Here is a 22,538-nt window from a genome sequence, read left to right on the forward strand (position 1 = left end):
GCCGACTTATCGGGGTTTCACTGTAGTTAGCTCCAATTTTAACAATAATTTGCCAACGTTACAAAATGTGTAAACACAGATGGCAACAGTGTTTGGTCTTTCGTATACATAGGACATTTTAATATATAGGGTAGAAGGCACGTATGGAATAAAACTATTTCTATCCTTGTTTTAAAAAATGATAAAAACGCTGAGACCCGTCGATTTTATATATAAATTTGCGCTTTTTAAACACACATTTGGATTTACAGGATGATTCCCTCAAGCCAACATAGTCCATAAGCTTTATTTTTATTGTAACACCCTATACAGAGTGATTGATTAGTGTGATAAAGCTCCGTAGATCCGCTATAGTAATAGATAGCAATAAAAGTTAATAACAAAAATAGTATCCAACTTTGAGCTTGACATTACAAAATAAGTTAGAATGCTTAGGTCGATAACATAGTGGCAGACCAAACTTTTTTTTTAAATGGAACACCCTGTATTTTATTTTACACTCGAAATCCCGTTAACTTCTCCACTACAAAAATGTAAAGGTTTGTCATGTTATACAGGGCATTTACAAAGTTATAACCAATTTTATATAAAAATCGTAACAAATTCAACTTGCTGTATAAATAAAAATGAGCAAAACTGCAGTGGTTTGTTAATACCATATTTTTTTATTTATTGTCAACATTTTTAAAAATGGTTGATATTGCTTATTTTCTTAATATCAAATACAGGGTGAGTCAAAACGCAAGTAGGTACATTATTTTCTCAGTAATTTTAAACGAAATACCCTGTACTTTATATCACTATTGAAAAGTACCATTAACGTAGTTTAATTTTTATATAACAATCCCTATGTCGAAATTTGTCAGTTTTGAGATATTTTTATTTTTAAATGGACCAGTGGCGTGGCCACACTGATCACCACAATTTAATAAACTCGACTCATTTCTTTGGGGTTATTTTAAGAATGAAGTATATAAAATACCTCTAAAAACAAGGGATGTGATGAAAAATAGAATACAAAGTGTATTTCGAAGTGTTAATTTACAAATTATTCTTCGTAGTGTAAGTAACTCAAGTTCAATGACAGTTTTTAGGCTTGCATAACTAATGTTATGCAAGGAGGTAGTTTTGAACACCTTATTTAATTAAACATTAAAAATATTTTATTAAAAGTAGCTTTTAATTTTTTCAAAAATGTTGTATTTTGTGTTCATGTTTTTTTTTTGTAAAATTTATTACTGATAAATTATTTTTCCAAATTTTACCAAATTGGCAAAATTACTTAATAAAATCACTAGCCAGTTGTGTCTGGGTTTAGCGAACCGACTATAACAGCGACACTTCGTAACCGTGACACTTCGTAACTAAACAAATTCGTAACGGAAAAATCGTAACGCCAAAATTGAATTATTCTGTTTATTTTTGTTAACGTAGAAACTAACTGTAATTACAGTTATAATTGAAATTATGTTTATCAGTTTAACGAGTTGGTACTGGGATAATCATGTTTAACACATCTTATAGTTCGTGTTTCAGAATATATTAAAAGTCTTTTTCTACAACCGTTTTCTTAATGTTGTTCTGAAGCTATTTTCTTGTGGCATTTTTATAATCAAGTATTTTTAATGGGAGATAAGCCACAATTTTACCAAAAAAAAAATGATTTTATTAACGTTTCGAAGCCCAAATCGGATTTCGTTGTCATTGAAATTGTTGACACCGAAATCCGATTTGGGCTTCGAAACGTTAATAAAATCATTTTTTTGGTAAAATTGTGGCTTATTTCCCATTAAAAGTAATTGATTCTACAACCGTGTTAAAAATGCAATTTTTAGCGCTCCATACGAGCATTAAAAATGCTACTTTAAGGCACTAGTGCTTTAAAAATTTTAAGGCACTGCAGTTCGTATTGACCGTATAGGCAATTTTGATGTAATGTCAAAAAAATATAAAAATGGAATGTCAGTCAAGTTCAAGTAAAAGATTTTGTAGATATTGTCCTGTAATTACGTTTGTAGAAAAAATATTGTATGATATGCGTGTTAAAAAGTACATTTTTAAGGCACTTATGTGAATTGCAGAACTCGCTATCGGTCATTCTGCAAACTTTCACATGCGTGCCTTAAACGTGTACTTTTAACACTTATATCATAAATAACTATTAAACACAAACAATTATTTAAATATATACAAAGTTTTAACAATATTTTTAAAAGTTTATCCCTCTTATTGCTTCTTAAATTTGCATATACCTAGACAAAGGAATAATGAAGTAATTTATGAAATCTTTAAGCCAACAACCGTCTTTACACATTCCCAACTTTCTATTAAGTACATATGTAATCATTTGGAAAGGGAAGATTACAATTACCTGTTATTATAATAAACCTTATGATTGGTTTTTTTATATGGTTATATTAACAAAAATATAATAAACAAAAATGGGTATGGAATATACAGAGAGAGTCTGTAAAGTGGAATAAATTCAATATCTCAAATACTAATTGTTTTTTTTGGAAAATGCTCAGACCCGTCGATTAGTATTTCAAATTGTCCTTTTTGACATTCAATAATAATGTATACAGGGTGTCCCAATTTAGAGATATGACGTCATCGTCGATTTTCTTAAATGGCAACACTGTCATTTTGATAGCTAATTTGATAGGGTTTGTAAAGTTATACATAACTGCAAAATATCAAATTTTTATTCTCTACCATTTACAAGATAATAGAAAATAACAAAGTTATATCTGTAATTTCGAATATATTCAATAATTAAAATACTAACTGTTTTTTTGAAAAATGCTCAGACCCGTCGATTAGTATATCAAATTGTCCTTTTTGACATATAATAATAATGTATACAGGGTGTCCCAATTTAGAGATATGACGTCATCGTTGATTTTCTTAAATGGCAACACTGTCATTTTGATAGCTATTTTGATAGGGTGTGTAAAGTTATACACAACTGCAAAATTTCAAATTTGTATTCTCTACCATTTAGATGATAATAAAAAATAACAAAGTTATGAAAAAGAAGTAATCAACTAATAATTGAATTTAATTATTTCAATAAATTAAGCAAAAACTCATAATGTTGCCCTCAATTATTGTCAAATTGTCAATGGGCAACGTTATGAGCATTTGCTTAATTGAAATAAATAAATTCAATTATTATTTGATTACTTCTTGTTCTTCATAACTTTGTTATTTTTTATTATCTTGTAAATGGTAGGGAATAAAATTTTGAAATTTTTCAGATGTGTATAACTTTACACACGCTATCAAAATAGCTATCAAAATGATAGTGTTGCCATTTAAGAAAATCAACGATGACGTCATATCTCTAAATTGGGACACCCTGTATACATTATTATTATATGTCAAAAATGACAATATGACAAAAAAACAGTTAGTATTTTAATTATTGAATATATTCCAAATTACAGATATAACTTTGTTATTTTCTATTATCTTGTAAATGGTAGAGAATAAAAATTTGATATTTTGCAGTTATGTATAACTTTACAAAACCTATCAAATTAGCTATCAAAATGACAGTGTTGCCATTTAAGAAAATCGACGATGACGTCATATCTCTAAATTGGGACACCCTGTATACATTTTTATTGAATGTCAAAAAGGACAATTTGAAATACTAATCGACGGGTCTGAGCATTTTCCAAAAAAACAATTAGTATTTGAGATATTGAATTTATTCCACTTTACAGACTCTCTCTGTATTTAAAACGAAGTGGTAAGTAGAAAATATGCAAAATGCGTTTTCAAAATATTTAAAATTAGTTTTAAAAGTTTGCATGTAAGTATTTTATTTAAATATTTGTTTGCGTGTTTAAATACTTTTATTATAATCGGAAACACGAAATATGAAATGACTTAAAAATGTATATCCTGATACTGATTCATTAAATTAATAAACATAATTTCCTTTATAACTGTAATAACAGTTAGTTTTCACGTTAACAAAAATAAACAAAAAAATTCAATGGACGTTACGAATTGTCCGTTACGAATTGTCCGTTACGAATTGTTCGTTACGAATTGTCCGTTACGAATTTGTATAGTTACGAACTGTCGCCGTAACGAAGTGTCGCCGTTACGACCTGTCGCTGTTACGAATTGTCCGTTACCATTTGTCGGTTACGAACTGTCATAGAACCACTATACATACACAAAAACTGTTGTTTGCCTGGAGAGGTCAGCATCACGAGAAAAACCCTATTTCCCTGGACTAATAATTATTTGTACATGTCGCCTGAGTAGAAGTATTGGCCAAATTCCGTCCAGATTTTGTATGACGCAAATTAGCTTATTGTCCATTTGATATTTTCGTGCTCCATCACTTCTTTTACCATACCTACGCCATTTTATGACATTCCAAAATAGCGCCGGCATTTTCTGTTGGACTTTTATTAGAACATGACAACTTTATGAAATAGTAGGTTTGTTAAATGAATTACCTAATTCATTTGTATTTAAAAAATAAAAAATATTCAATTTTTTTATTACATAAGTTCTTATCAATTTATTGTTACGCCGTAAAATATGAAAAAAAAAATTAACTAAAAGCTTATAAATTTATCAATTGGCTGCTCTTAGACCGGGTTGTATCGTCGCCCCCGCTAGCGAAATTATTCCGATTCGATTTTTTTGCACAAACTTCCTCAAAAAGAGGGCCTTCTAACATATCCACAAGATGCCGGGCGGTTTCGTGATCGAAAAATTGTTTAAACAATTTTTTTAAACAAATTCACAAATATAATTTTTTTCATTTCGAACAATTTTTTTTAGATAATTTGGGTCATTTTGAGCAAAATAAGTCTCTTGTCATTTTTCTGTAAAATTGAGTGTTGTCGAGTTATATGCGATTAAAAATTAAAAAATGCGAAAAGGGCCATTTTCAAGGCTTAATAACTTGATTAAAAATTATTATTATGAAATTCAAAAGTGACCAAATCAATTTTCAAACCCCTCCTTCAAGGTCCTGAAGAGATTTTTGTCGTCATTTTATTACAAAGCTGTTATTTTTAATTATTAACAATTAGCGTTATAGTCTAGGATGTATCGTCGCCCCCGTTAGTGAAATTATTCCGATTCGATTTTTTCGCACAAACTTACTCAAAAAGAGGTACTTATAACATATCCACAGGGTGCCGGGCGATGCCGTGGTCGTTATTTTTTTTTATTCACAAGAATAATTTTTCACTTCGAGAATTTTTTTAGATAGTTTGGGATATTCTGAGCAAAAAATGTATCTTGTGATTTTTCTCTAAAATTGATTGTTGTCGAGTTATACGCGATTCAACAATCAATTTTAGAGAAAAATAAAAAGAGACCTTTTTTGTTCAGAATAACCCAAATTATCTAAAAAAAAATCATTCGCAATGAAAAAATTATTTTTGTGAATTTATTTAAAAAAATTCTTTAAACAATTTTTGGACCATGGCACCGCCCGGCACCCTGTGGATGTGTTATAAGGACCTCTTTTTGAGTAAGTTTATGCAAAAAAATCTAATCGAAATAGTTTCGCTAACGGGGGCTACGATACAGTTGGACTATAGCGCTAATTGTTAATAATTAAAAATAGCAGTTTTGTAATAAAATAGTGACAAAAATCTTTTCAGGACCTTGAAGAAGGGGTTTAATACTTGATTAAGTCACATTTTGAATTTGAATTTTTAATCGAGTTATTAAGCCTTTAAAATAGCCATTTTCGCATTTTTCAAATTTTTAATCGCATATATCTCGACAACAATCAAATTTAGAGAAAAATGAGAGGAGATCTTTTTTTGCTCAGAATGACCTAAATTATCTAAAAAAAAAAAATTGTTCGAAATGAAAAAATTATTTTTGTGAATTTGTTTAAAAAAAATTGGTTAAACAATTTTTCGACCACGGCACCGCCCGGCACCCTGTGGATATGATATAAGGACCTCTTTTTTAGTAAGTTTGTGCAAAAAAATCGAATCGGAATAATTTCGCTAGCGAGGGCGACGATACTGCCCGGTCTATCTGGCTTTAATGATTGCCAATTATCGTAATCGAAAGACGTTACAAAGTAGATGATCCCGACTCTATCGACAAAACTTTGAAACTATTTTCCACTCAACTATTCACCAAAAACTATTTCTGCTTACTGACGAGAGAAAACAAGAGGATATACTTACAACATCTCCTTCGTCGGCCGCACCGAAATCCAACCATAGATACCTCTTGCCGTCGTCCGAAGAATTCCTTAGCCTATCGAAGGGATACCTCCAGAGCGTCCTTGATCCCGTACCCGCCTCCAATAACGTGAAACCGTTCTCGTAGTGAATTACTAATTGAGCCGGTCGGCCTTTCCAAACACATCCTAAAATCACATTAGAATCTATTTAAGGAAAACTATATACAGGGTATGATAATGCTGATCAATCTATTTAGTGCTTAAACTGCTTCTACAATACTTTAGCACACTGTCAACTTCATATAAATTTCAAAAACTGAATTAGTACTGAAAACGTAAAACAGTTTATAGGCCAAGAGGCAGCACTGAAAAATTTCTCTGAATTGATTAGAACTAGTTATTTCACTGTCGATTACTGTAATTGTGTAGAGATACATACTGCGGTCGGTCAAGCGAAACGTAGAACAGGTGGTACTGACCGCTTGTCAACGTTGCTTACCTGCGGAGGTAATTAAATCCATTTACTAAGGCTGAAAATCAGTACACACATTCTAAATTGAATATAAATAAAAGTTATTATAGTCGGTCAGCTGTATGACGGGACAGAGCCGGTCGGCCGGCCCCAATGAATGTACAGGGTTATTCACTATATTTTGATCCCCCTCTAAACTGCTTTATTTACAGAATTAGAAAAAAATGTGGAATATAAAACTTATTCAATTTTTAAATTATGATTTTTTGTCATGTATATCGTACTAGTGACGTCATCCATATGGCGTGATGACGTAATCGACTATTTTTTTAAATGAGAATCGGGGTCGTGTGCTAGCTCATTTGAAAGGTTATTCAAGTCCCTATTCAGTAATATAAACATTAACCTAATTGTTTATACAGGGTGTCCACAATTTTTTAAATTAAATTAATTGTTTAATTAATAATTCAAAAAAATTTTTTTGGACACCCTGTATAAATAATGATATTAATGTTTATATTACTATATTACTGCATAGAGAATTGAATAACCTTTAAAATGAGCTAGCACACGACCCCTATTCTCATTAAAAAAAAATAGTCGATTACGTCATCACGCCCAGATGAATGACGTCACGAGTACGATAGATATGTCAAAAAATCATAATTAAAAAATCGAATAACTTTTGTATTTTACATTTTATTCTAATTCTGTAAATAAAGCAGTTTACAAGGGGGTCAAACTATAGTGAATAACCCTGTACATTCATTGGGGCCGACTGACCGGCTTTGTCCCGTCATACAGCTGACCGACTATAATAACTTTTATTTATATTCAATTTAGAATGTGTGTACTGATTTTCAGCCTTAGTAAATGGATTTAATTACCTCCGCAGGTAAGCAACTTTGACAAGCTCTCAGTACTACCTTTTCTACGTTTCGCTTAACCGACCGCAGTATGTTTCTCTACACAATCGCGGTAATCAACTGTGAAAAAACTAGCTTTAGTAAATTCAGAGAGATTTTTCGGCGCTGCCTCTCCGTCTATTACGTTTCCTTTCGATTCAGAAGCGATACACAATCTCCAGACAGCTGTTTCTGTCTTGCCCCACTGAGGACATCGTAAGACAGAAACAGCTGTTTGGAGATTGTGTATCGCCTCTGAGTCTAAAGAAAATATAAACTGTATTTCATATTCACTTTTAATATATTATTTACTCAGATTTTGAGTATAATATTTTCCTTGAATTATTTTATGAGTATTCTTTGAATTAAACTGAATACGCTTATTTAATTTAAAAATAAAATCATTTTATCATACTTTCAAAAAAAATTCACAAAAATGTGCTTGAAATGTTGATTTCAATCCCTACGGCCCCCCTTAAGCACAGCTATGACACGATTTTGATAGGAAACCCATAATGGTCGTGTTTGTCTATGTATGAAATTTAATAAAAAATATGTTTCATCCGGCAAGCAGATGGGAACATTTTGACCTCCTTTATTTATTTTTTATTTAGCGTATGGACTTTCTCAGTACGATAAATACACAAATATAATATATGTATACTATTCAAACACTAAAACATAATGAATGAATCTAAATATTAATGTCCAATTTACATAGCCATTCAATTGCATCTGGGGAGCATTCCACAAAGTCCTGGAGGTTTCCACGGTAGGCACGATTTAGGCAATCTGAAACACAATAACTTATGGTCTGTCTAGGCGATCCACAACCGCACTGTGGACTTTCTGCACGACCCCATTTGAACAGAGAATCAGCACATTTACCATGTCCGGTACATATGCGATTAAGCCTCGCCCAGGTGGGCCGGGGCAGACCCGATCCGATGAAACCCTGGGTTGGGGTGGATATCTGAATATAGTCTGCTGCTATTGTTGGCATCCATCTTGTGGACCATCGCCTTTGTATATCATAGGAATCACCAACAGTTCGGGCAGTTCTGATTGGAGGATTTCTAGACCTCAGTCGCTGGTGCTCTTTTGAGATGTCTGGTATGTCTTGATGGATTGGTAATTGTATGTTGGCTACAATTTTCTGATACTCTCTCACTAATGCTGCTGTACGGCGTAGATCTGGTGGAGCAATATTGCTCAAAGTAGGCAGCCATCTAACTGGGGTTGATTTTATTGCTCCAGTGATTATTGTCATGGTTTGATTAAGTTGGACATCGATTTTGTTTGTATGTGCACTATTTAACCATACTGGTGCAAAATATTCTGCCACTGAAAAAACCAAAGCTAGAGCAGAGGTCCAAAGAGTATCTGCAGAAGCACCCCAAGTTGTTCCAGCAAGTTTGGTTATTATGTTGTTTCTTGTTGTCAGTTTACCGGCTGCGTTTGTAAGATGGCTTTTGAAGGTGAGTGTTCTATCAAGTGTGACGCCTAGATATTTGGGGTTGTTGTTATGTTTGATAGCTGCATCATTTAGAGTTACATTGAGGGTATCGCCCGCTAGTTGATTCGACAAGTGAAAGAGACAGGTTTCAGTTTTGCTTGTGTTAGGACGTAAGCGCCAGTTCTTAAAGTAGTTACTAAGTGTAGTTAGGTCCTCGTTTAGAGCTCGTTCTCCAGCTTCCTTACTATTATCTTGGAAGCCAATGGCCAGGTCGTCTGCATAAGCGAATTTTCTCGATTTTGTTTCAGGTATGTCCGCCGTATAAAGGTTAAATAATAAAGGAGCTAGCACTGAGCCTTGAGGTAAGCCGTTGTTAAGTTTTCTAACGCTACTTCGTGCATCATTTATATATACCTGAAACAGTCTGTTAGTTAGTAGATTGTTTATCAGCTGACAAGTTTTGAGACAGGGTATGATTTTCATCAACTTATAAATAAGGCTCTCTCTCCACACAGTGTCATAGGCAGCCGTAAGGTCTATAAATGTTATGGCAGATTTTTCACGTCTTTCAAAGCCAGCTTCGATGAATGTAGTTAAGGACATCACTTGGTCACAACAGCTTCGTCCTTTTCTAAATCCAGCTTGCTCAATTGGTACAACGTCCTCAATGGTGTTACATATTCTATTATATAAGAGTCGTTCTAGTAATTTATAACAGCAACTGAGTAAGGCGATAGGCCGGTAACTTTCAGGCAGCTTGTTGTCTTTGCCAGGCTTCTGGATTGCGATAATTTTTGTTCTTTTGAATTCTGGGGGTAGCATAGCTGTAGTCACAATGTCGCTAAAGAATTCTTTGAGCCATTGTCTTGTTTTTGTACCAGTGTGTACTATAAACTCAGGATATATTCCATCGAAACCAGCTGCTTTTCCCGTTTTGGTTTGGTTAAGAGCTTCGTTTATTTCATCCAATGAGAAGGCACGTGAGTATTCTGATGTTGCGGGGGTATTTGCTTTGAGTTGTTTAAGAGCTTTTTTTACCATCGATGTATGAGTTTTTTTCAGATGGAGCTCGAAAGTTCTCAATTATTCTATTGGCTATCTTATTTGGCTCAATTGTTGATTTGTTTAAGTGTTGTGCTCTGCTTGCTTCGCCCAGTTTGCGGATCAGTCCGCATGCCTTCCGACTGGAACGGGAGAAATCAATATTGTGACGTTCCGCCCCTTATAGAATCGATTATTGATGGGAAGATATTATTTAACTATCCAAAATATTATTTAATTATTTTCAGAATTATTTTCTTTCAATGTTTATTCAAATAGAACTTAAACCCATCTCAGAATTTTTAAATGCTTGATGACGTCACATTTAAAACGTGGCAACATTGGTTTCCCCACTTTGACAGCCAATGCTTAGTAGAGGGGTACGAAGGATTCAGCTGTGAACGTGAGCCTTGGATTGCCATTGTTTCTCGAGTGTTCGGTCTGAATCGTAGTGTGCGGGGTCATTAGACTCAATTATTCACCTCTAATTCTCAGTTCCAAATTGATTAAATATTACAATAAAAGTATAGTGAAGTTATCCAGCAGCAGTGGATTTGAAGAATTTTAGAGCATACTATATCCAATGAGTTCTACCCCGGTAAATACACATTTTATTAAGTATTTTATTCAGCCATTTTGGAAGTCCTTGACATTTGCTAACTAAGTTTCACATAGTCTATTTTCATGGTTTTTATGTTTTATTTTCATGGATCAAACTCATCTAGAGATAATTCAATATTCGTTGTTAATTTGTGCTTCCAGTTGGAAAATAGAGCTAATTTAAACTCCATTTTTTATATTCCTTTCAAGTCTACAGAACTCCTATCTTTTGAACGATGATCAAATAAGTATCCATCGCTTAGTCTTACTATATTTTATCCTTGTATAATATATCTATATACCGGTGTATATATTATAATAAAATATTCTTTCACAGTAATTATATTTTGTATTTCAATTGGAAATTACTTGTGTTATTTGACCAAGGTCATCTGATAGCAACCTGATAAAAGGTCAAGCTGTCTAGTCATTCAAGTTTTTGGACTTAATGACCTATTTCTTCTTATTCCCATAGGAATAAAAACACCTCCTCGTATCTCTTGCTTCTTTTTTTTGACATTGGTAGATTGGTAGTAACACCACACTGTGTTTTTTTTAGCACCTACCATGAAATCTTAAAGCCACCCTACAACAACACCAAGGCCAGACCACACAGAGAGAAACAATCAATAGGCGACCAGCCTGGATTATTTCCACATTTTCTTTTTTTTGAGTACCTCCAGCTGCTTTCCAACAGTTTTGAGTACCTTCAGCTGCTTTCTACCAGTCTTCCTCTCCTGTACCTCCAGCAGGACAGCTGCTAGCGAGAGTTAGCACCCTTGGGTGCCCATTACATCAACTTCAAGATTAGGAAAGAGTGGTTTGTTTGGGAACATTTACTGTGCTCTTATTAAAGACAGACTGGTTTTGTGATATTTAGTACATTTTTTTTTTATAGTTCAATTGCACACACATTTTTCCTGCTTTATATTTTTTATAGGTTTTTTTTCTTTACAACATAATATTTAATTGATAGCGTTCCCCAACACTCTGCAATCTATAAAGGTATAAATTTCTGAGCTCAGATATTTTCCCTGATAATAGTAGTCGGTACTCTTATCTTGATTATTTTTAGGCTGTGTTCCACTTTTGTATAATTATTTAAACTCATTCCATTATTTTAGTATATGTTTAATTAAATTTTTAAAAATTAACTTCACATATTAGTCAAAATTGTAATTATTAACTTTATTTAACTTGAACTTATTAACTTTACTTAACTTTAACTTATTAACTTTATTTAACTTTAACTTTAATTTATTAAATTCATATGAACTTCTGGATTCTAATCCCTCAGATTAGTTTTTGGTTTCACTTGTTATTATTACTATTATAAACCACGAGTTAGGAAAAGGATCTGTGTATCCACTCGTAGGTTTATTTATTCAATAAGGCTTGTGCCTGTCCCACTCACAGTGAGGTATTTATATGTTATATATAGTATCAGGTAGTATTTAATTAAGGTGTACGTATTATAAACGTACAATTATTATTTGGTGAGGGTTCTACTAACCTAGTTGTAAGTTGTACTTCCTGTATTAGAGGTACCCGTAGTCAGTTTTTCTAACCTTATAAAGAGTATTCTTAGATCATAGTTGTATGATGATTTTGTAATTGACTTTCACTAGTATCACTTTTTCCTGTCATGTTAGAGTTACACACTAGTTACTTGTCCTAACTCAGAGATTGTTAAAAAGATCTAGTAGTTACATTCAATAAATATACATTTATTGTGATTTTTTTTTCTTATTACTCCTTTATTTTTAGTAGTATATTTTATAATTTAATAATCTTTAATAACTTTTCACATACTTGTACTACAAATTTGACATACTCTATAGCAGCGTAGAATACCTGGAAGAGCGTTAACCTAGTTATCCTTCTTCTGGCGCCCAAAAATTCATTCTATTTTCAGTATATTATTATATTTACTCTATCTATTTTCTGAACATTATCTTCATATCTTCTTTTCGAGCCATCATTGTCACTTCCTTTAATCTATTGTCTGGCCAAAAATAGCCGTGCAAATTGGCCGAATCCTTCCTTGAGTGTCAAGTGGCCCTTCTCATACATATTTAGCTAGCCATTCAAGTTATATCTATCTATTAATGATTTCTCATCTCTAGTCCTGTATCAATTCGATATTCTTTGTCTTGGCATCCTTCCATACAAATACTACTACAAAGTTGTATTTTAGTTACTCCAGCTTCTTCAACGGAGAAGCCACACATTTTTGTCCTTTGGCTACATTAAGTAGATCTTCTTCTTTTTACTACTTCTGTTGGAGTTTACCACTCCCTTCTCATTCACTCCAACAGAAAATCATCAGCGAGTTGTTACATTGGCGCCCAACGTGGGGCCTTTATTTTTGGTCTGAGACAGTATTCATTTAGGTCAATTCTTCTCTTTTATCTGAAATCTCTTTGTTATTTCCGTTTGGTATCCTATACACATATTGTTACTTATTTATTTTATTTTTAATTTCTGATACATATCAGGTATTCTTAAACGCTGTTTGATTTTTGTTTATATTTTGGGACCTCATTATAGTATATGTTTGTGCAGCTTACATTCTGGGTTAGATTTTGAATTTTTATTGGGAACTTATATTTAATATTGCTATTAATAATATAATTCATATAACAATTTTATTTCTTCAGTCAATAGTGGTATAGTTGGAGGTACAACTAAGTGTTGATTATTATTATTATTATTATAGATATATATTTTTTCTAGAGTGGTGGTAAGTTACATATAAATAAAAAAATTTACTTCCAGTATTTAGGTAGTAGGTTTACTTGAGTATACAATATTTATTGGATTATTTATCCATTTATTTGATCTTATATATTTATTTGATCTTATTTATTAGATTATATACTGCATTATATATATATTTTTTTTTTGCTGGCTATTTTGATTTTGTTGGTGTGTTGCTGATATTTTCTCGGTTTATATTATATATATTTTGCGTGCAAACTTTCATATTTTCATATTTTTCATATTTCTGTTCTTTGGACTATTTGTCAATAACTTTGCTCTCATCATGTGTGCTTTTAAAGCTGAACATCTTCTGGTGGATGAATTGGATTATGAATTAAAGATTCGGGACATAATGCCAGAGGAGTCGACAACTGTCGATAAAAAACGCAATCTTTTGAGAGGTGCTTTGAAACAAGAAGCTGGCAATAGAAGTTTTCTCCAAATTTCAGCTGTATCCCTTCCTTTTGAGGAACAACAAAAAGGAATCACTGAAACATTGGACAGCTTGTCTAAAAAAATCGAAAAGTTTAGGGGAACTGTAAAGGATACAGAGTATGCGCGATTAACATCTCGTCTAGGCCATATTTCTGCCCGTGTACACTTGCTACACTGTCCTTCTGAAGAACAGGAACCGTTCAAGAGGTCTGTTTCTCTTAAAATATTAACACTAGAGGGTGAACTTGATTCTAGAGTTAACCCCATTGCTACCTCTACTCCTAATGCTTCAGTCAATGTACCTAGCTTTACGTACTCCAAACCTGTTCAAGTACACAAATGGGGTATTTCATTTTCAGGTGAAAAACAGCACACTGATGTGATGTCATTTTTAGAAAGGGTTGAATGTCTTCGAATATCTAGAGGTGTTTCTGAAGAGGATTTGTTTGCTGCTTCTGCTGAGTTGTTCACCGGGACCGCTTTTACATGGTTTATGAATAACAGGGGTAATTTTTCTTGTTGGTCTGATCTGATTAAAAAGTTGAAGTCAGATTTTCTTCCGTATTCATTCCAGGATGATTTATTAGATCAAATTAAGAATCATAAGCAGAAACCTGGGGAATCTGTTACTATGTTTATTAATACTATATTAGGTATGTGTAGTCGTTTAGACACTCCTTTGTCAGATTTAGCTAAAATTAAAATCATCCTTAAATGTCTATTGCCCTTTTATCATCAACAATTAGCTCTTATGGACATTCAGAACATTGATGACCTTACTATAAAATGCAAACGTTTGGAGGAAACGTTATCCTGGTCTTCTCAACCTCCATCCACATCTCGATCCTCTTCTAACTCTTCTTCTCAGCCAACTTCCTTTAGGCAACGTTCTTGGCTAAATAAGGGTCATGAACATAATGTTTCGGTTGTTAGTTCTCTTGTCTGCTGGAATTGTGATCAGCCTGGTCACCCATTTTACAATTGTGGGATTCCTCAAAATCGTATTTTCTGCCATGGTTGTGGCCGAGAGAACACCCTTAAAAGAAACTGTTCTAAGTGTTCGGGAAACGACACGTCGGAGGTCCGTCCCCTGAACGTTTCTCCGTCCAACATCCAATCAGGGAATCAAACCCCATCGTCAAACGAAACTGCTGGACCAAGCACATCCAGCAACCCAAACCCATCTTCACGAAAAGGGAAAGGGGTGTCGTTCAAGAAAGCAGCACACACCACAAAACAAAATTAAACCAGAAATTTATTTCTATAGATAATACGTTAGATTCGCTTGATTCAAATGATCACAGATGGTCATGTACAAACGCTTCTTTGATTGGTAGTGTTCAACGTAACAATAATAATTGTGATAGTAATGTGGTTCCATTATCTATATTAGATTCTAGTTTTGTTAATGATGATGATACGTCTGGGTTAGTTCCATATAACGGTTGTAGACAACCAAATACTTTAGATCTAGATATTAATTCGTTATTAGTTAGGAAACAAAATGATAATAGGCCATATCTTCCTATTCAAATTTTAGGACAATCGTGTTTAGCTTTGTTAGATAGTGGCTCTAATATTTCATTGATAGGGGCACATTCGTTAAATTTATTGAAAAATTCTAGTATTCCCATTATGCCCATTTCATCTTTGCAAGTATCTACTGCAGATGGTACAGTTCAGTCCATTACGGGCAAACTCCAAATTAAAATCACAGTGGCAGATTTATGTAGGGAAATTACATTTTATGTTATTCCTTCCGTGCAGAATTCTATAATTTTAGGTATGGACTTTTTCAATGCTTTCAATAGTACCTTAAGTTGTTCTGATTTTTCTTTTTCCATATCTGAATTTAATTTATCTACCCTTAGTGCTATTCACGATTTTGCTAGTTTATCAAGCTCTGAACAAAGGCAATTAGAGAGTATGATCTCTAAATTTACTACTCTTTCTTCAAAAGACAAACTAGGTCGTACGTCGTTAATCTCTCACACTATCGAAGTGGGAAATCCCACTCCTTTCAGATTATATCAGTACCCCATACCTCAAGCCTGGCAGGCAGATTTAGAAAAGGAAGTAGATTCGATGCTTGCTTTAAATATCATAGAACCTTCAACATCGTCCTACTGTTCTCCGCTCTGGTTAACGAAGAAGAAGGATGGATCCTTCAGGATCTGCTTTGACGGTCGAAAACTAAACAGTATCACAACTAACAGGGATGCTTATCCTATCCCCAGAATAGATGTGATTTTGAGCAAACTTCAGAATGCCAAATACATCTCTTCTATTGATTTGTCTAAGGCCTTCCTACAGATCCCACTGAGTGAAGAGAGCAAGAAGTATACTGCTTTTGCTGTCAGTGGTAAAGGATTATTCCAGTTTGTCACCATGCCTTTCGGTCTTGTTTCTGCTCCTCAGACAATGTGTCGTCTGATGGATTTAGTCATTGGTCCACCGTTAGAGCCCTATGTTTTCTATTATTTAGACGATATTTTGGTTGTCACTCCTGATTTTTCCCTTCATATGGAAATTTTAGATAAGTTATTTTTACGTCTTAAGGAAGCTAATCTAACGGTCAATCTGGATAAATGTCAGTTTTGTCGCCCTAGTCTTAAGTTCTTGGGTTATGTTGTGGATAACCAGGGGCTGAGGACTGATCCTGAGAAAATAGTTGCTATCAAAAATTTTCCTATACCAAAGACCACCACCCAAGTCCGTAGGATATTGGGAATGTGTGGCTATTATCGGCGATTTGTACCGTCCTACTCTACTTTGTTGTCACCTCTTACTGATCTTTTGAAGAACAGGAAAAAGGGACAGACCATTACTTGGACTCCTGAGGCTGACGAAGCTTTTAGGCGCGTTAAAGATGCTTTAACGAGCGCTCCGGTTATGATGTCACCTAATTTTGATGAGCATTTTTATCTAATGACAGATTGCTCTAATACAGCTTCTGGAGGCGTATTATTTCAGTTGAAAGATGGCTCCGAACACCCCATAGCGTACACTAGTAAGAAGTTGAACAAGGCCCAGAAAAACTATTCAACTACGGAGAAAGAACTCTTAGCTATCATCCATGGGTTAGAAGCTTTTCGTTATTATCTGGAAGGTCGTAATTTCACTATAATTACTGATCATAGTTCCTTAGTATGGCTTCATAGTATGAAAAACCCTTCACAGAGGCTTTCTCGATGGATATGCAAACTGGCTGCCTATTCATATAAGATTGTCCATAGAAAGGCAAACGGGGTAGTGGTCGCAGATGCTCTTTCACGTGTCCATGATATTAATGTCCTAGATCTGTCCTCTTTAAGTCCTGATATGTGGTATCAGAATATGATTGATAGGGTCACTCAAGACCCACAAAAATATCCTGATTTTAAGGTAGAGAATAATATTCTGTACAAACACATCTTAAGTCCGATAGAGTCCTTATCCAATATGTCGGAGTGGAAAATAGTTGTACCTACGCCAAATAGGGAAAATATTCTGCATATGTTTCATGATGAAGTTACGGCGGGTCATTTTGGTTTTTATAAGACTTATCACCGTATTGCCGAATTATATTATTGGCCTGGTATGCGGAAGTCTATAAAAAGGTACATTTCTAAATGCACGGTTTGTGCTACTTGTAAACCAAGTAACCTACCACAGGCTGGACTTATGGGTTCCTTCAGGAACATAAATTTTCCTTGGCAGATGATCTCAATGGATCTCATTGGACCTTATCCTCGGAGTTACAAGGGTAATACCTATTGCCTGGTAGTTGTGGATTATTTCACTAAATTTCCTTTAGTTTGTCCCCTTCGCCAGGCCACAACTCCAGCAATTTTAAAATATTTGGAGGAACAAGTCTTTTTGGTGTATGGTGTTCCTCAAATTGTGTCATGTGACAACGGTCCTCAGTTTGTATCGAAGGCCTTTAAAGATCTTCTAGCTAAATATAAGGTTCAAAAGACCTTTTATAATGCTGCCTACCATCCACAAGCAAATCATACTGAGAGAGTAAATCGCAGTATTGTCACAGCTCTAAGGTCCTATACTTACCCTGATCACAGAGCTTGGGATCAATATATTCATTCCATAGCTCAAGCCATAAGGACTTCTGTCCATGAAGTTACCCAGTGCTCTCCAGCATATTTGAATTTTGGTAGGAATGTGGCTTTATCAGGTGATTATTTTGGTGTAATTTCAGACAATTCCGAAAATCTTCCTCAAATATCTGAGAAACTTCATCGCTTAGATGATCTCCAGACGTTACCTCATATTTTCGCAGACATTAGGAAGAAGTTAAAAACTTCTTACCTAAGGAACCAGCAGCACTATAATTTGAGGAAACGAGATCTGCGATTCTTTGTTGGTGATCGAGTCTTAAAGCGCAATTTTGTCAAATCCAATAAGGGTGATGCCATTTCTGCAAAGTTTTGCCAGAAATATGTCCCATGTACTGTCTCAAGGGTAATATCTCCTTTGATTTATGAATTAAAGGACAATTCGACTAATAAGCGAATTGGTCAATTTCATGTAAAGGATTTACTGCCTGACAACACCATGGACGATGTGGATTCTTCAACTTCATCGGAAGAAGATTAGCTTAACAGGGTTGTTTAAGCTAATATCTTCCTGTGTTTGCCTTTAATTAGTTTTATTATGGTATAGTATTTTAGTTTAAATTGTTAATCACCAGATAATGCCTGACCATAGCAATTTTTATCCTTCGGCATGGCTTGATGATTTCTCACGTATTAGTTATTAGGTACCGAATTCTTGTGTAATACCGCTTGTATGAGTTTATTATTATTTTTTTGTATTATAGATTGCATTTGAGTCATTATCGACAAATATTCTCAAATACTAATCCAGCCAGTAGTATTACCAAGTTAATAACCTCCACTTGTACTCTTAGTTTTGTACTCAACCTCTCAGAATAAAAGGGCTGTTGATTATTATATATTAAGATATTTGGATGTGTGGGCTCATACAAGTATTCTTGCTTAATATAGATGGAGCTATGTTACACTACCATATCTTAGATTATGTGTTATATCTTGGATATTTGATTACATACCTATTATTTTTTTTTTATTGTTTTTATATCATGTCATTGGATTTGCCATATTGGAAAAAAGTTGTGGTTGTTAATTTGTTATTGGGTTACTTTATTGATATTTGTCACAGGTACCTTAAATACTTTATATTAATTCGGATTCTTACTTCCTCCACAGGATGATTCTGGAATGAATTTGGAATTTTGATTTATAAATGAATTCTTGAGTCCTTCATATTTCTTCTTATGAACTAGTCTGTTAATGCTCAAAGTTGGTGAATACGTGGGTTCGAAGTTCAGCAACTGATCACTGCTATCCGATTTCGTAATCCATGTCTTTCTTGTCAGAGTAGGCAGATGTTTATCCATGATAATATTTCTGGTTGGGAAATGGTGTACAACACTTCCTAACCATTCTTGTGCAATTGTTCCAAATATTCCAGGCACATTTTCACACGATAATAGGGAAGTCTAGTTTGCTTATTTTATGTCTCTTAGTTCATAGTATATAGATGCTTGACTTTCCATAGACGTAGAGTCGTAATGTTAGTGATTAACCCACTGGGACAAATTATTGATTTTCTTTTTAGTAGATTCCCTCTTCTTTCCTTAGGCATTAATTGTTGCTTAGATTCAGGAATATCTCCTGGATAATCCTATGTATGTTCACATGAATATACAGTCTTATGAAAGATTGGGAGCTCGTTCCCGTCATATTTTGTATTTACCATGGAGTCATAGAACTTATAAGTTCATCCTTTATTTTTACTATTTAGTTTCGATAGGCTCATATTACCGGATGAGGGTAGATCTAGAGCTAATTTAGTTAGTTATTTAGTATTAGTGAGAATTGGTCCATAAATCTTCCTGATCGTTCTTCTTTGGATATGCTCCTATAAATCTGGTGTCCATTGCTAGTCCGATTTTGGATTAAGTGTCCGATTCTTCACTTATTTTGTTTATTTGGTTGTATAGGTTCGTATTACCGGATGTGGGTGTACGTAGACCTAATTTATTTATATGATTTAGTATGGATGTGAATTGGTCCATAAATCTTCCTGGTCGTTCTTCATTGGATATGCTTTTGTGAATCTGTTGTCCATTGATAGTCTGACTTTGGATTGAGTGTCTGATTCCACATTTATTTTGGTTAATGTGTTTGCATTCCTTTGGTATGTTCACTATTTATATTAGTTGGTATTGGTGAAAATTATTCTATAAATATTCCTAGTTGTTCTTCTCTGGATATGCTATTACGAATCTGGTGTCCATTGCTAGTCCAATTTAGGATTGAGTGTGATTCTTCACTTATTATAGTTATTGATTTCATTGGTGACTTTAGTATATGTACTTGCGTTATGGTATGAATTGGCTCTCACCTTTGCCTGGTTGTTCGTCCTTGGATATACTCCTTATAAATCTGATGTCCATGGATAGTTCAACTTTGGATTTACTGCCAATTCGACACTTATTTGTCATTATAAATTATGTCTCATCTTTAGCACTTTTACTAGGACTTCGGGTCATATTTTGCAATTTCCGTTATTTGCTGCAGTGACCATCCTACTTTCCCTTGATTATTAGTGGTGATTATTTGTAATCTTGCGAATCAACGGGGAATGATACACTAAGCACTACTACTCTAGTTTAATATTTTGAAAAAAAAAAAAAAAAATTTTTTTAAATAAAATTTTTTTTCTGGTGGTTGAAAGGGAATGTGACGTTCCGCCCCTTATAGAATCGATTATTGATGGGAAGATATTATTTAACTATCCAAAATATTATTTAATTATTTTCAGAATTATTTTCTTTCAATGTTTATTCAAATAGAACTTAAACCCATCTCAGAATTTTTAAATGCTTGATGACGTCACATTTAAAACGTGGCAACATTGGTTTCCCCACTTTGACAGCCAATGCTTAGTAGAGGGGTACGAAGGATTCAGCTGTGAACGTGAGCCTTGGATTGCCATTGTTTCTCGAGTGTTCGGTCTGAATCGTAGTGTGCGGGGTCATTAGACTCAATTATTCACCTCTAATTCTCAGTTCCAAATTGATTAAATATTACAATAAAAGTATAGTGAAGTTATCCAGCAGCAGTGGATTTGAAGAATTTTAGAGCATACTATATCCAATGAGTTCTACCCCGGTAAATACACATTTTATTAAGTATTTTATTCAGCCATTTTGGAAGTCCTTGACATTTGCTAACTAAGTTTCACATAGTCTATTTTCATGGTTTTTATGTTTTATTTTCATGGATCAAACTCATCTAGAGATAATTCAATATTCGTTGTTAATTTGTGCTTCCAGTTGGAAAATAGAGCTAATTTAAACTCCATTTTTTATATTCCTTTCAAGTCTACAGAACTCCTATCTTTTGAACGATGATCAAATAAGTATCCATCGCTTAGTCTTACTATATTTTATCCTTGTATAATATATCTATATACCGGTGTATATATTATAATAAAATATTCTTTCACAGTAATTATATTTTGTATTTCAATTGGAAATTACTTGTGTTATTTGACCAAGGTCATCTGATAGCAACCTGATAAAAGGTCAAGCTGTCTAGTCATTCAAGTTTTTGGACTTAATGACCTATTTCTTCTTATTCCCATAGGAATAAAAACACCTCCTCGTATCTCTTGCTTCTTTTTTTTGACATTGGTAGATTGGTAGTAACACCACACTGTGTTTTTTTTAGCACCTACCATGAAATCTTAAAGCCACCCTACAACAACACCAAGGCCAGACCACACAGAGAGAAACAATCAATAGGCGACCAGCCTGGATTATTTCCACATTTTCTTTTTTTTGAGTACCTCCAGCTGCTTTCCAACAGTTTTGAGTACCTTCAGCTGCTTTCTACCAGTCTTCCTCTCCTGTACCTCCAGCAGGACAGCTGCTAGCGAGAGTTAGCACCCTTGGGTGCCCATTACATCAACTTCAAGATTAGGAAAGAGTGGTTTGTTTGGGAACATTTACTGTGCTCTTATTAAAGACAGACTGGTTTTGTGATATTTAGTACATTTTTTTTTTATAGTTCAATTGCACACACATTTTTCCTGCTTTATATTTTTTATAGGTTTTTTTTCTTTACAACATAATATTTAATTGATAGCGTTCCCCAACACTCTGCAATCTATAAAGGTATAAATTTCTGAGCTCAGATATTTTCCCTGATAATAGTAGTCGGTACTCTTATCTTGATTATTTTTAGGCTGTGTTCCACTTTTGTATAATTATTTAAACTCATTCCATTATTTTAGTATATGTTTAATTAAATTTTTAAAAATTAACTTCACATATTAGTCAAAATTGTAATTATTAACTTTATTTAACTTGAACTTATTAACTTTACTTAACTTTAACTTATTAACTTTATTTAACTTTAACTTTAATTTATTAAATTCATATGAACTTCTGGATTCTAATCCCTCAGATTAGTTTTTGGTTTCACTTGTTATTATTACTATTATAAACCACGAGTTAGGAAAAGGATCTGTGTATCCACTCGTAGGTTTATTTATTCAATAAGGCTTGTGCCTGTCCCACTCACAGTGAGGTATTTATATGTTATATATAGTATCAGGTAGTATTTAATTAAGGTGTACGTATTATAAACG

At 33.7% G+C, this 22,538-nt stretch overlaps 1 protein-coding gene across 1 annotated transcript in view; it reads right to left on the bottom strand.

The window, feature by feature from the left end:
* LOC114333421 (beta-1-syntrophin-like) overlaps nt 1–22,538 on the bottom strand; it is a 539,330-nt gene that overhangs the window by 942 nt on the left and 515,850 nt on the right. The window contains exon 5 of the mRNA XM_050661825.1: nt 6,189–6,373. Within this exon, the coding sequence (XP_050517782.1) occupies nt 6,189–6,373 (185 nt within the window). The remainder of the gene's footprint in view (nt 1–6,188; nt 6,374–22,538) is intronic.

The sequence above is a fragment of the Diabrotica virgifera genome, chromosome 1, assembly GCF_917563875.1.
Source record: "Diabrotica virgifera virgifera chromosome 1, PGI_DIABVI_V3a".
Classification (NCBI taxonomy): Eukaryota; Metazoa; Arthropoda; class Insecta; order Coleoptera; family Chrysomelidae; genus Diabrotica; species Diabrotica virgifera.